Below are 16,309 nucleotides of genomic sequence, written 5' to 3'. Positions count from 1 at the left end.
GTGCTGAAGAATTGATGCTTTTGAACTGTGGTGTTGGAGAAGACTCTTGAGAGTCCCTTGAACTGCAAGGAGGTCCAACCAGTCCTTTCTAAAGGAGATCAGTCCTGGGTGTTCATTGGAAGGACTGATGCTAAAGCTGAAACTCCAATACTTTGGCCACCTCATGCAAAGAGCTGACTCATTGGAAAAGACCCTGATGCTGGGAGGGATTGGGGGCAGGAGGAGAAGGGGACGGCAGAGGATGAAATGGCTGGATGGCATCACTGACTCGATGCACATGAGTCTGAGTGAACTCTGGGAGATGGTGACGGACAGGGAGGCCTGGCGTGCTGTGATTCATGGAGTTGCAAAGAGTCGGACACGACTGAGTGACTGAACTGAACTGAACTGAAACATGAAAAGTAAAATATTGTTTATGGAGATGTTTATCTGTAGTAAAACTATAAATTTTTAAAAAAGGATGGTAGAAACAAAACCCAGGGCAGTGGTTTACCTCCAGGGCCAGTGAGGGAAGAGAATGGGATTGGGAGCGTAGGCTGCTGGTAATGCTACATTTCCTAAATGACTTGTAAGCATAGGAGTAGTCATTTATCATTGTTTGTTTGATCTTATACAAGTATAATACATATTTTTGGTAATTCTTCAACTTTTAATTAGAAAAGAAGAAACCCACCTATTGATACTGCCAAACTCATAAAAATGAATCTGTAAGAAATTTAATATGTTCTCTGTTGTGCTTTTCCCTTCCGCCCAACACAGAGACAATGAAATGGACCATATGTCTAAACATGGTAAGTGGGGAGAATACGGAGAAGCAATTGAACGAAACAAATGCAAAAGTGGGAAGTCCCCTTCTGGCAAGTGGCTCCAAGAAGACAGAACTGGTACCACAATGGAAACCTTGGGACTCCAGTTGCTGCATAAATAATAATAATAATAATAAATAGAGGAACAAAAATAAACACCCACATCTCCATGCTGGAGAGCAGAAGAGCAAGAAGTTGCCAAACATTTTTTTGTTTTGCTAGATTATTTTTTATTCTCTAAATCTAAGCCTATATATTCCCCTTCTTCCCTGTTTCTGTATGTTAGAAGCTCAGTATAAGTTGGGGGGGCGGGAAACACCAGAATAAAATAAAGGCTGGATGCTTCATTTATTGTCAACAGGGATGTTTCAGATCACTTTTAAACTAGAAGGGACTCAAATGCTTTAGAAACATCTCATCACTCAATTTAGCAACTTTCATATACTGTTGTTAGACTGCCATGAACAAAATGTGCAGGCCCCTCCACTTCTTCCATCTCTCATCAAGACTGTTTCCATGTTATGGTAAAGTAAACACTAGATACAGTGGAAATATTTCTAGGTCTATCTGATGAATAATACCCCATTTCATCATCTGAGCCTTTAAGACATAGTATCTCATAAGGACTGTATTAGACGGGGCTGGGGGGAGCTTCTTATCCTGTGAAAACAGATTCATGCTAGGAGACATCAATAAAGACAATAAAATTAATATTTATTACATGCTTACTAGGTCCCAGAGTATCAAGGAATACATAAGCATTATCTTAATTAATCCTAATAATGAATCCTTCTGCAAGAGAATTAGGTATTAATATTACGATGAGGAACTTCTTAGAGAGGTTAAGAAATTTGCCCAAGGTCATGCAGTTACTAAGTGGTGGAGCTAGGAGCTAATCCAGGTTGAACACAGTATCCACTCTCCTAATTCCTACACTTCAGGGTCACTTGAGTATGGTGATAGTAGAAGTAGTGAGAATCACCAAGGTAATAAATAAAATTCAAGTTCATAATTTCTCAGCTTGAGAAGATGGCCCATGTTTGGGTACATGTGAAGGTCTACGAATTATTATCAACAATTCAAATAGTCTAACGCACAGGTTCTTTGTCTTTTTGTGCCATAGACCCCTATGGCTGTTTAGTGTCACCTATAAATACCTCTCAGAACAATGTTTTTAAATACATGATTCACCCATATATATTATGATACATATGTATCATAGATTGCAAATTAAAATTACAGATTGACATTATCAAAACAGTTAAACATGGGACTTCACTGGTGGTCCAGTGGTTAAAACTCTGCACTCCCTCCCAGAGCAGGAGTTCTGGGTTCGATCCCTGGTCAGGGAACTAGATCCCACATGCCACAACTAACACCCAGCACAGCCAAATAAATAAAATGAATACAAATAAATATTAAAAAACACAAAATAAAAAACATGAATTTGTGACACATCAACATATGTCCTTCTATATGAACACATAACAAAAGAGCATATGTTGTGGGTCTGATAACTTCTATAACTTTAGGCATAAGCACTGTTTCTAGCTATTTGCAACAGCATCTGTATTTGATATGAAACTATCTCTGCTTTCTATGGTGACAAAGTCAAAGGCACTGCTAATACTGCTGTGGTTTGTTGCCTACATTCATAATGGAAGGAAATGCTAAATTTCATAATTCATAATAGGAGGAAATGATGTTCCAGTTAGAGGTTAGTGAAAATAAAGATGCAATTTTTCCCCCTTATAAGTTCACTGACCTCTTAAATCCTAACCAAAAAGCCTCACCCCAGGTTGGCAATCTATTAAGCATTAAGTTTACTCCTGATAAGGCTTCAGTCTAAATCATTGCAATTTTATTTTTGCTTTGGCACAGAACTAATCATATCTATCTAATATATTATTGGATCAATAATTAATATCCAGAAACAAACTGTGACTAGTGGACATCCTTGCTGAGAACTCTCTGGATGATGTTTACAGGAGATCTTGCTTGACCTAGTTGTATCCTTGTTGGAAAGTAATAAGAAGGCACTACTATCTGAAGACGCCGCACATGAGGACCACATCATTTCGGTATAGGACAGAATGCTGCTGGGAAAAGGAAGCTAATGTTTTGAGTAAATAAAAAAGTTTTTCTATGAATCTAAATTACCAACAGTCTATCAGTGTTTTGACAGAACAAAGACCACTTGTCAACCTACAATACATGGCAGGGAACTAAAGTTTAAAACTTAGTTTAAGGTTTTGGCTGAGGATTTCAGAGAATCAGAGCCACGTCAGTAAATACTGTTGACTAGAAGACACTTTTCTAAATGTGATGCTTCAGATCAATGGCTGGTTTGTTAAGAGTAAATCTATGTTCTCAGGTTTCTGGTCGGCTGGTAAGTAAGTAAAATAGCTCAGGATTTAGAGCACCCTCTAGGAATCAGAACAGAAGTTTATCCAAACATAAGCCACACAGGATTCCTATGAGATAGGTGGGAGCCATTTCAGTATCAATAAAGGAACAAAAGACATACAGTTTATGTCCCCAAACCAGCTGCATATTAACTTCCCCAAGAAGCTTAAATATTGATGCTCATGTCTTAACCCTAGACCAATAAAGTCAGAATATCTGGAAACAGGCCTTGGGAATCTATATTTGCTAGCATTGAGAAACACTGGATTAGGAAACCGTAACGGAAAGGAATGATCCCAAGTTCTTTGCCATTCTTGTTAGCAAGAGGAATCTCGCCTTGCTCTGTGATTTGCTTTGACCAAGATGATGCAGTGAAAATGCAGTCTGGGACTTTTGAACCCTAGCCTTAAAAGGATGGGCATCTCTTGCTTCTCAGTTTAGGAGACCTGCCGCCATGCTGGGAAGTCTAGGCCAGGACACCGCATGGTTAGAGGTCATATGGAGAGAGCGCTAGAGGAGAAGAGACTCACTTGGATGTTCCAGCTATAGCCAAACTCTCAACTGAATGCAGCTGCAGGTGTGAACTACCCCAATCAGAAAAACCTCCTTGCTGAGCCCATTCCACCCACATAATTGTGAGAAATAATACATTGTTATTGGGTCAAGCCAGGAAGTTTTAGAGTGATTCCTTATTCTGTAACAAATAACTGTAAGAAGGAAATATTTACTAAGAACTCTTAATTTTTTTCCCCTGAAAGATTTGTTATTCCTATCTTGGAATCTTGATGTAAATTGAAAAGCAAGACTGGATTCATCTTTCTAATGAAGAGAGAAGACATAATGACATGACAGCTTAAGCGAAAGTGCATATTATGCAAACAAAGGAAGACTAGTACCCCATGTGGTCTTAGGCAAACCACCAGCTCCTACTGCTGTCTACCACCCCCACCTATCCCCCCTGCAAATCCTGAGAGCTTGCAACTGCACCATCTGGGTGGCCTTTGTGGTAGACAGAGAAATGCATCATCAGATCCTCCTTCAAGGATGGACTTGCGGTCCAGCTGTGGGAAATCCAGTCAGCAGACAGCCTCCAGCTGTCAGCTCCTTCAGGGTCTGCCTCAGCTGCACAGCACAACCTCTCCCAAAATGATGCCCTTCTTGGAGCATCCCACATTTGGTGACTAAGTGAGGTGGGGGGTGTATAAAGGCCGATCATTTTTGTCTGATGTAAGATACTCTGATGGAAACTACTCTCTTTGGACCTCCCTCCCAGGTTGGCCAAGGTTTGTCAGGCCCGCATCATAGTTTGATTTCCTCCTCTGCCAATGCTGATTCCTACTCCTTCCTTTCTCAGGTGTTAATCCCTAATGAACATCTTGTACCCCAAAGTCTGCCTCAATATCTGCTTCTGGAGAATCTAACTTGTAATTGCCATAAAACTCTCTAATAATGGCAAGTCTTATTAGTGAGGGCAGGGGATGGTTTGATGGCTATATTCTGATTGTCTGCCCATAGTTTGATTCCCATAAATAGACAGAAGAGCCTTCCCCAGGTCTGGAAGATGGAAACAAAGAACCCATGGATAAGGCCATCCCTTTTTGTAGAAATCAACACAGCTGGGATAGAGATGAAGATTCTGTTTAACAATTTCTGTAACATAGCCAAAACATTTTCCCTGGAATTAGCTGCATTTGGTAATCATTGTCTCAAATCTGTTTAACAGTTACTTTCCTCCATTAAATATTGTTTTAACTTCTCATCCCCTATCAACTAGTCGAATGCAAAAGTGACATTTATTGCTGTTTGCTTACTCTGATCGTTGTCAGTGCAACCAAGGACTTGCTGAAGCCCTTTCTGGAAACTGTTGGTTCCTTCAAAAATAGTTTCTAATGCTCCCTAAGCTGTTTAAAATTCTAAATTAAAAAAAAAAATGAATTGTTAGCAGGAAGGTCAAGAGAGGCAGGTGGCCGACTCTCTCTCATTCCCTTTGCGGATTATCCGTGGACATGTTGAAATCCTAGCCTGAGCTTCCCTTCCACTCAAAGGACTATGGTTATTCTTTTCTCCATTTTTCAGTTGCATGTAGTCAAAGGAACAAAACAGTTAATGTTAGCACAATGAAGAAGCTGTGGTTATTACTGCTTTCTGTCTGCACACCAGGCTTTCCCCATCCTCCTCCTCCTTGTAAGCACTCTGCTTCCCTTTAGAAAATAGCTTCTTCTGTGGGGACTGGATGTGCTGCCAAATACACTGGCCACCACCAACACTCCACCCACATTTGTCACCACCATCACATACACACCCTGAGGCGAGACTTGTAGCTGAGGTCTGGCGGGCAACTGGAGTATTCTATCCTTCCCGCTCTGTAGCCTTCACAGGTATTTAAGCACGGTGGTGCAGAGGAAAGAGCAAGATGCGGACTGTTAAATCCCTGGTATGACTGCTGCTTGAAACCCTAAGGAAGTTTCTCAGGTGAAACTTCTGTTTCTTTATTTATAAATTAGTAAGTACAATCACATAATTTAGAGGGGAGCTACCAATATTCTATAAAATTGTGGCTAAGAAAGTGTGTAGCAGACCACTGGCTTGAGGGCTTGCAAATGCTGGAGGGTCAGTAGCCATCCCTGGCGTCTCTTTTGGCCTTCCTGACACCCGCATGAACCAACAACCACGCCTAGTAAGTGGCAAGACTGAAATTCACACAGGCTGGTCTGACTGCACAGTCCACCTTCCTCTCATTATCCCAAACCATCTCCTGTCAATCTTGACTCTCCAAAACAGTCAAGCTTCAAGGGTGGTGGGCTCCTCCCCTTTGGCTTCTCTGTATCCCCCAGTGGAAAGTCTCACTCCTTTTGGAAACTCAGGGAGAAACCCCTGAGAAGAGTGTGGCAAACTATAGGCCTGAGAACTTCACAAGGCCAAACATGAGTCAAGGTCAAAATATAAGTCGTGGCTCAGGGCTTGTGCTTTTGGAGACTGGGAGGCTTGCTGTGAGCCTGAGGAGGGCACCAGGATGACACCAGCATGCCAGGCACTCCTTGTGGGTATTTAGCTTTCAAGTTCATTTAACTGCACATTAAACACTATTTTTCAAATAGGAATCGGTCCTCACAGCTTGGACATTATAAAGTTTATCTCCTCTATTTTGGGACCTCAGGATCAAGCACCAAGAAGGTGATCTCGGGAAGTAGATGAAGAACCTTCTTCCAGTACTAACATGACTCTCTATTTCCTGGGGGTACTCCTATTTTCTGGGGCTTCCCTGGTGGCTCAGCTGGTAAAGAATCTGCCAGAAACGTGGAAGACCTGGGTTTGATCCTTGGGTTGGGAAGATCCCCTGGAGAAGGGAAAGGCTACCCACTCCAGTATTCTGGCCTGGAGAATTCCATGGACTTTCACTTTCACTTCACTTTCCTTCTTCTCTGACCTATTTCCGCCCTGAATTCATCCTACTGCTGCCAATTTAAACTTTCCAAAGCTTTGAAAATGTGCTTAATTATCTTCCATGGCAACAAACACTGTATGCTTCCACTTATATGAGATACTTAGAGCACTCAAATTCATATAGTGGTTGCCAAGGGTTGGGGAAGGGGGAATGGAGAGCTGGCGTTGAAAATTACAGAGTTTCAGGTTTACAAGATGAAAAGAGCTGTAGAGATGGATGGTACATAATCATATGTATGCACTTAATACCACTCAACTGTATACTTAAAAATGGTTAAGATGGCAAGTTTTCAATGTATATTTTATCACAATAAAAAAAATTTGGAAAAAAAAATTATTCAATTCCCACCCCTCCTACTGCTTAAGACAATGGAACACTCACCCCTTTGCCTACTATCGAGGCTCCATGATCCCTTTCCAGTTTCTCTCCCAGCTTGCACCCTCCAGGCACCAGAATAGAAACCAGACTGTGTGCTCTGCCTGTGTCCTGCTCTGTATGCTCCCATTCTGAGGCTCTGCCCACCATGCTTCTTCTCTGCTCATTTTAGCCAATTTCAGCGTTGATTCTTTTACTAACATGAGAACTCCCCAGGTAAATCTATAACGCTTCTTAACACTGGATGAGCCTTGCCTCACCACCTACTAAGCACCACCTACCTTTTAAAAAAATCCCTGATACTCTGTCTATAGAAAGGCACATGCATGTAACTCAAGAACACTAGAAGTAAAATGCACTCTTTCTCAGGCCTGCTTTAATTACGGCAGATGTGCATGCAGGCTCCAGTTTCAAGCGTACTAGCTTACTGCTGCCAGTCCATCATTCCAGAGGTGGGTGCCCTTGTGAAGTAGAAAACTACTGAGCTGGAAGCCAGGGGACCTGAAATCGAACTTAATTTCAGACATGAAATGGATACGGGACTTTGGGACAGTCATTTAACCTCCAGGCTTTAGTTTCTCCACCTGGAAAATGAGATCTAAAATTTGCTCCAGCTGGAAAATTTTACCTACAGGAGAGAGAAAATTATTTATTGAATAGCCTAAGCTGATACTGATAATGAAAACAAAAATTATGATATCTCAAGTTGCAATCAGGAAAAAGAGACTTGTTGGAAATAATGCAAAATTCATGGTAGAAGAAACTGCACTCACTATGATTGCACAGGAATGAGAACAGACTGGTGACTCATGTCTCCCTTTTAATCTCTAAATGAAAAATAATTATTCTCCATAAAAATATTTTCAGTGAAATAAAGATATTTAAAAAATGCTTTTTTTCCCCAGAAAATGTAGCTTCATGAAGTTTTTTCTAGAAAGCTGTTTTTAAAGAATTCATCAGTGTTATTATTCTGATGAAAATTTTATATTTATAAATGTGGCATCTTGGCATGTTTGGAGTTGATGATTCAATGAGGTAAGAACAAAAACATCCTGCATTTCAAAAGCAGTGATGCCATCAAAACAGATCATGAACAGCAGCTGTGATTTCTGGAGAAAGGCAGAGAAAGACCCCAAAGCGTGCAGCAAGGTGGTCTTGACAGTGATGGACATGGATTGTCACCAGCCAAGCAAAGAGAGGATTAGACCTTTGATCTATGCTGTAATGTTACTGAGTCACACACACACACACACACACACACACACTCTCTCTCTCTCTCTCTCACTGAAGGCCACTATCTATTCTGCTTGCAAACTGAGCCTCTCTGGACATTAATAAAAATCTATTTCAGATCTTTCTTTAAAGATATCTTCCCTATGGCTCAGATGGTGAAGAATCTGCCTGTAATGCAAGAGATCCAAGTTCAGTCCCTGGGGAGGGAAGATCCTCTGGAGAAGGAAATGACAAATCCGCTCCAGTATTCTTGCCTGGAGAATCCCCTGGACAGAGGAGCCTGGCGGGCTACAGCATGGGGTTGCAAAGAGTTGGACACGACTGAATGACTAACACTTTCACTTTAGAGATAACTTGGTTCAAACCTTGTAATTTACAGATGAACAAATTGAGGTTGAGAAAAGCCCATTACTTCGCAGATGATATAAGAAGGGAGAGTCTGATTCTGAGAACTGTACAGATACAAGCAGCCAGAGCAGCAAAGAGCAACCAGCAGACTCATTCTTCATCTGATCTCTGAGGGGTGGATGGAGCTGGCTGGTGTCCCTGGGCATCCCTTGATGGAGAAATGCTCCCTCATCTCGGTACCTTGCTGCTCCTCTGGGAGAGCCGTCATTCCTCTAAGTGGACATTTTAAGGAACCATTCAGAGACAAGTCTACTTTGGTTTCAATTTTTAAATTAAGAGCTGTGGAGTTTGGCAGAGAGCGAGGTTTCTCTCTTGGCAGACACAGACACATGCTTCTGTTTTGTGTGTCAAATGTAAAAAGCCGAGTCCACGGCTGAAGCCCGTTTTTTTCATTATCAGACGCCTGACATTTGAACGGTATCCCTAATCCACAGAGAATGCCTTTGTGAACATCAGAGTTCTTTTCCACCCTTCTTCCCCGCCCTCCCCCATCTCCACAAGCCACCTCCAATCCTACGTGGAGGCATTAGGGGAGAGGAGCGCTGCCAACGTTGTAAAATCACCTACATAAAATGCAGCTCCCTCACCGTGCGGTAAAACACTTCTATCACAAACATATGTGGGCCTCGCTTCTTTTGTTACCCAGTTTTTGGCAGTCAGAGGAGTGCCATTTCATCTCTCAATGCGTTTTGCATTCACCAGAAGAGTCAGTGGGCTCAGCGTGACATTTGCTGCAAGTTTCTGAGTGAAAGTCAACATCCCTCTTCCCACCGCTGTGGCTCACGCCGCCCTGCAGCCCCAGTCTCACCCCCTATGCTGGGCATTCCATGCACGATGCTGAGCAGGACACACGTGTGATGCCAGGCACTGGAGGCATTCAGAATGCTGGTCTGGGGGACGTAAGATAACAGGTGGCTGAGGCAGCCATCAGAGGATGTGGAGGACATGCTGGGTGTGCCTGGTGGGATTCTCATCATAAAGCAGTGCAGCAGACCGGGGCAAAGACATACCCAGCATTGTGCCCTGGTCACTCGGCATGCATCTGAATAGTAATATCCCAACTTTCCTCTAAGGGTTGATTTCCTCTAAGGGAAAAATCCAACATTTTCTCTGATCTTGATTTTTACTATTTATGATTTCCCTTTTGTTAAATATATCCTTGTAAGTGATCCACAGTAATAATAACACTAGCAAATATTTCTTGTGAGTCAGGGGCTGCTTTAAGTTGCTTAGCTTATTAAGTCCCCTCAATAATCCTATGAGAATACTGTAGACTGAGTGGCTTAAACCACAGAAATTTCTCACAGTTTTGGTGTCTGGGAAGTCCAAGATCAAGGTGCTAGTTGACTGGGTTTCTGGTAAGGGTTCTCTTCCCTGCTTGCAGATAGCTGCAAGCTAACTAAGATGCTGCCAAGATTCCCTTGCTTCTGGAGACTCTAGGGGAGAATCTGTTTCTTTGTGTTTTCTAGTTTTCCAGAGGCTGCCTGCATTCCTTAGTTCATGGTCCTTCCTTCAAATACAGCAGTGCAGCACCTTCGAAACTCTGACTCACCTCTCCCCTCATTCACTTATCAGGATCTCTGTGATTATATCGGGCTGATCTGGATAATCCAGAATAATCTCCCCATCTCTAGGTCAGATGATTAGCAACCTTATTTCCATATGTAGCCTTAATTCCTTCTTTCCATATGATACAACACGTTGACAGGTTCCAGAGATTAAGGGAAAGGTTTCTTTGTGCGCGTGTGTGCAACAAGCTGAGTGTGACATTCTCTAACCCTGTCTGCATCAAAGCAATGATTGATTCAGGGGCCAAGAGGCAACAAAACCAAGAATAAAGTGGTAGTTAAGAGACTGGAAACTTGAAAGGAGCTTTGGGAAACAAATATTGGTGTTCGTGCTCTGCCAAAGAGTAGAGCCCCTGGTTAATACCACAAATGTCAATTTAGGGCCATGGAAATAGGCCGGCTAAAATACAGTTTTGCTGCTGCTAAGTTGCTTCAGTCACTCTGTGTGAACCCAAAGATGGCAGCCCACCAGGCTCCCCCGTCCCTGGGATTCTCCAGGCAAGAACACTGGAGTGGGTTGCCATCTCCTTCTTCAATGCATGAAAGTGAAAAGTGAAAGTGAAGTCACTTGGTCCCGACTCCCAGTGACTCCATGGACTGCAGCCTACCAGGCTCCTCCATCCATGGGATTTTCCAGGCAAGAGTACTGGAGTGGGTTGCCATTGCCATCTCCAAAAATACACACAGTTCCAGACTTAATAAAGGTGCTTGCTTGTATTCTAATTGCCTGACAGAAGCAAAGCAAAATCTCTTTGAAGGTAAATATCATCAGCCAAAAACTCAAACTCTCTCCATAACTTGACCTGTTTAATGTCTGACATTCAAACTCGTAGGCATATCAGGAAAAAGAATCAAATTGCCATAAAAAAGAGTATAAATAAATCTCATGAACATAAAACTGAGCAAAAATACCACACAGGAAAGAGTACAAATTGAATGTGTCCATTTATAAAAATTCAAAAACTTGCAAAAATAATCTAGGCCATAAGAAGTCAGGACAGTGGTTACCTTGGAGAGGAGGGGGTAGTGACTGAGGGGCAACTGGCATTGGTTCTATTTTATTGCTTTATCTAGGTGACTGTCACATGGATATGTTCACTTTGTGAAATTTCATTTACCTGTTTTGTGACTCATTAACTTTTCTATATTATAACTCAATAAGATTTTTTAAAGTACCAAAGCAGAATCAATCTCACATTTCACTGTTAAAATTATGTACAAAATTTTACCTGTGTACAAAGGCATCAGTTAAAATGCAATTTCAGGTGTTGAAATTGTTGATTTTTTCTTTTTAAAAAAATTTTGAATTTAATTCAAAGAACTTAAAAATTTTTAGGGACAAACAGACAAGAAAAATTAAGTCCAGATTATTTTCTGCAACCAAAGAGCATCCACTTGTCCAATATTTTGGAATCTGACTTTAGAGTTAACTATTTATGAAAACATGTGTGTTAGTCACTCAGTCATGCCCAACTCTTTGTGACCCAATGGGCTGTAGCCCACCAGAATCCTCTTGCAATGTGGGAGACCTGGGTTCGATCTCTGGGTCAGGAAGATCCCTTGGAAGAGGGCATGACAACCTACTCCAGTATTCTTGCCTGGAGAATCTCCATGACAAAGGAGACTGGGGGGCTACAGTCCATGGGGTCGCAAAGAGTCAGACATGACTGAGCGGCTAAGCACACAGACTTTATATTTTTCATTGTCACCTTATCTCTTAAACAATACCTACATTTGTGTCTATCAACTTTTGTCTTAACATGGAGTGTTTGTATGTTAATATGAACTGAGACCGTCCTTCTCTGTGGAAAGGAGGGACATGTATTTTGGCTGCTGTATGTCTTTGCTTAAGGTTGACCATGCCTTAATGGGTTTTCGGGCTTTAGTTTCTTCTTTTATTTTTTTCCCGTAAGTCTAATTCCTCTCATATATACCCTCTGTTTTATTGCTTGATTTTTTGGCCATGCCAAGCCGTGTGCAGGATCTTAGTTCCCCAAACAAGGATCAAACCTGTGCCCCCTGCAGTGGGAGCACAGAGTCTTAACCACTGGATCACCAGGGAAGTCTCTCGGGCTTCAGTTTCAATCCCACCATCCCATTTCCACAATCTGCGTGCCCAGAAGCATTTTCATACCTGACAGAAATTATCCACTTGCCGTACATAACCAGCCACTTCAAGATCAGATTTAAGAATCTTCCAAACTTTTTTCTCTGCCTTCTTGTATTTCTGGGATCCTTTCCAGTCCATGGCCATCAAGGAGCGCTCTGTTAGGGAAGCTGCCACAACGACGTCCAGTTGGCCATTGTAGATTAGAACCTGAAACGAAATTGAGCCGTGGGCAAATGCAGGATTCAGCAGGGGAAGCCAGTCGTGTGTCTAGGTAATGAGAGAGGGGATGAGACACAAAAGGGGATGTAAGCTTCTCTGATGTACTGCTCAGAGAGGCCAGCCCAGGAACTCAGTAGGATCATTTTCTTCCAGTTGGTTACAAATACCAACAACCTGAAATAAACTCAACCTTGTCTCAACCATTGCATTCTTCCAAAAGTTTGATTCTTCATAGGAATCTTCATGTACAGCTCTATGTATACCTCTACAAATGCAAAAGCATTTGTGCTGTATTACCTGGCACTATAGGTTTTACTTATGGCTGTGTGAAGGAAGAAGACTGTGGTTATATTTCAGTGGATCTAAGGGATACCATATTCTAGGACTTTCATGAAGCCTGCATTTCATTGTTTTCACTTTCAGGCCCTGCAGCAGCTGGCAAGCTGGGAATTCCATCAGCTGATGCTAATCCATATTACTTTCCCCTCCTACATTTCAGTGGCAACTATAATTTTCTGAGGCAGACAGATAGACACAGGTGTCTCAAGTCTCCTATTTGTTGGAGGCAGCAATGTCTGCCATGTCCTTCCAAAGGCCTCCATTCTTAAATATGATAGCTATTTGTCAACAATGAGGAATGTCCTTCAAAGTGCCTAGAATACATTTTTAAGCCAAGTTGATGGGTACTGTAGGAGAAACTCTGAGGCAACTCTTTTCTTCCCAAACAACATTTTAGTTGTTTGAACAAGAATTCAGATAATACCCAGTGCTGCTGAAGTTGTGAAGCTACTGGGGACAGTGTACAATGGTATTACTCTTCAGGAAAGCAATGGTCACTGTTTAATGCAAAGACTTTAAAATGTTGAGACTCTTTGTCCCAGTTAATCCCAGTTTGTGGAATAAGTTCTATGAAACTAAACCCAAAGAAATAAAAAAAAATAACTATATTCATTGAATTTTTATAAAGACAAATTTGAACACCGTCTAAAAGTTCCATATTAGTGAGTAGTTAAATCACCACAGTACAGATATTCTATGGGATATTTCAAAGCCACTTCAACTGTCTGACTAAACCATGAAGCAGTGTGGAAAATACTGATCATACAATATTAAGTATGAAACCTGAATGCTGGGCTTCCCTGGTGGCTCAGTGGTAAAGAATTCACCTGCCAGTGCAGGAGACATGGGTTCAACCCCTGACCCAGGAAGATCCCGCATGCTGTGGAGCAAATGAACCCATCGGCTACAACTATTGAGCCTGCGCTCTAGAGCCCAGGAGCCACAACTACTGAGCCCGCGCGCCACAGCTACGGAAGCCATCAGGCCTCAGAGCCCTTGTTCCGAAACAAGAGACGCCATCACAGAGAGAAATCTGAGCACTGCACTAGAAGTAGCCCCTGCTTTCCGCAACTAGAGGAAAGCCCAAGCAGCAAGAAAGGCCCAGCGCAGCAAAACAAATACTAACATAAGTACATAAATCATTTCTACAGCTAGATGAAAAAAGAAAGATGAATGCCAAACATATATCACAATTATTATATATATATATATACAATTGATATATTTATTTACAAATATGGAATGAAACTTTAAAAAAGGAATAGAGTTGATTAATTTTGCCGGTGGAGATGTGAATAATTTCCCCTTTTGTTTTCTATTCTTCTTAGGCTATTTTTTTTTGCAATCCTTGATTCTCATGAGGTATTGTCACTCCACGACCACAAAGAGATTGTCTTCAACTCCACGCCACCTTTCATCTATGTGGAAGCTCTGGTTTAACTCAAGTGAAGACCTCTGGTCAAATCCTCAAACTGGACATAAAATGTTACATTGCATGTTTCCATCTGTGCTCTCCTGGTACAGGCGTCTTAAAAGGCTTACACATAATTAAAAAGCCCAGGACTTTTACACACTCCAAATCCTCAAGCAGCAGTGGGCCAGGATTCAGCCTGAGATGAAAGGGCCCTGGGCCTCCCCTATAAGAACACAGGGTCTTTCATGCTATTCAGTCACCATCACCACCTCCGCTCTCCTATGAAGAACCCCTCCTCTCAAAAAAAGTGTCCTCATGGATTTAAAGCCTCTTTAAAAAATTCAACTATAGCAATAAAAATTTGCATTGTTTATACAAAGAAATTGCCTCGAAGACCTTGAGTACTTACGGCCCATGCAAAACTCCTACAGCTGTTTTACCAACAATATGGAAACAATTACACATGATCTGTACCAGCAAACAAGGCTTAAATACTCCACCATTCTAGGAAGGGCTGATTATAGCTGATTAATGAACACAATCTTTATAAAGTAATTTTTCTGCTAGAAATCGATGAAAAGATGCTGATTAGCACACACACAAATGTACCTAGCCATTTTCCCTCTTTGTCACCACTCTGTGAAGCCTGCACCTTTCTGAGTGTCACTTGCTACCTTACTTTATCAGGGTATTTACTGAAATAGATTTGAATCTTCAGTTTTGAGGGATGATAGCAAAATCCACAGGCTACAGCAAAAACAGAGTGATATGTATGCATTTGCTGAACTGAATGGAAATAAAGCCCATCCCTGAGCCATTTCTCTTGTTTCTCCAGACTCATTTTAAACAAGAGTACAAATTCTCCAGAGTAAGGCAAGTAAAGGGCCGGACTGCATGATTTTGTGCATGTGGTGTGCAGAAGCCTACTTTGCAGGGCAAATAGAAATTCTTCCTTTGCAAAAAAGCAAGGAAAACATTTTTAACTTCTACAGGGCACATAAGCCAAATATAACAATAACAACAAAAAAGAAATCAGATTAGTAACGATCAAGCGAAGTGATTTCAGAGCTGACATTTAAGGCTGCCTTAAATATAAGAAATTTCAGAGCTGCCATTTTAATTTAAATGTCATATTTACTCTCTTCAGCCCCCACAGGAATATCCCAGTTGGGTGCCTCCAGGGCTGGGTGAGTGGGCGAGAAATCCCCAGATCCGGTGACAGTGAACTAAGAAGCCAGGTGGGTGTAGCACAGGGGTGGGTGGTCCTGAAGTCAGAGGGCACGTGTTGGCCACCCGCATCCTGAGAGTCAGAGAAGTGCTAGGACAAAGCTTAAGCCCCAGCGGGTTGGCCACTGATGAAGGATGTGTACACATGCCCACTTCTTCCTGGTGGGCGATCTGCTGTCCCAGTTTGCCCAGGATGGAGGAGTTTCCCAGGATGCAGGGTTTGCAGGCTAAAACTGGGACAGTCTGGGGCAAACCTTCCCCTGAGGCTTACTGGTATTTTAAGCAACAGGGTCTAAAGATTGAGAGGAGGAGACAGAAATGAATGCAGCTTTTAGCTACACTTCCCTTGTCAGGAGTGACTCTTAACAAAACAAGGGGCAGGGAAAGTGCTGGTGGAGTAGGTTTCCAGGGACACAGCAGGCAGCACCCCTGAATAGCCAGTGTCCTCACTTTCCTTTCTGGTCAGCTGTGAGGCCCCAGTGAAAGAGCAGAGCCATTCCTTTTGGAGAATTTTCTTCTCTTTTACTATGTCCTACTGGTTAGTTTGTTGAAATTGATGGTGATGCAAAGACATGATAAAATACTTCTTATTAAAAAACTATGATCCCACTGTTGCTGCTCTATAATTGTGTGTGTATTCTTAGTCGCTCAGTCATGTCCAACTCTTTGCAACCCCATGGACTGTAGCCCACCAGGCTCCTTTGTCCATGGGATTCTCCAGGCAAGAATACTAGAGTAGGTTGTCATGCCCTCCTCCAG

General features: G+C 42.1%; 1 protein-coding gene across 9 annotated transcripts in view; it reads right to left on the bottom strand.

The window, feature by feature from the left end:
• CPVL (carboxypeptidase vitellogenic like) overlaps positions 1 to 16,309 on the bottom strand; it is a 133,153-nt gene that overhangs the window by 17,034 nt on the left and 99,810 nt on the right. For all 9 annotated transcript variants that reach the window (XM_069586756.1, XM_069586755.1, XM_069586761.1 and 6 more), the window contains one exon: positions 12,376 to 12,558. In XM_069586756.1, coding sequence (XP_069442857.1) covers positions 12,376 to 12,558 — 183 coding nt within the window. The remainder of the gene's footprint in view (positions 1 to 12,375; positions 12,559 to 16,309) is intronic.

This window comes from Ovis canadensis, chromosome 4, assembly GCF_042477335.2.
Source record: "Ovis canadensis isolate MfBH-ARS-UI-01 breed Bighorn chromosome 4, ARS-UI_OviCan_v2, whole genome shotgun sequence".
Classification (NCBI taxonomy): Eukaryota; Metazoa; Chordata; class Mammalia; order Artiodactyla; family Bovidae; genus Ovis; species Ovis canadensis.
Note: the sequence above shows the minus strand (reverse complement) of the source record. Positions and strands in the feature narration are given on the sequence as shown.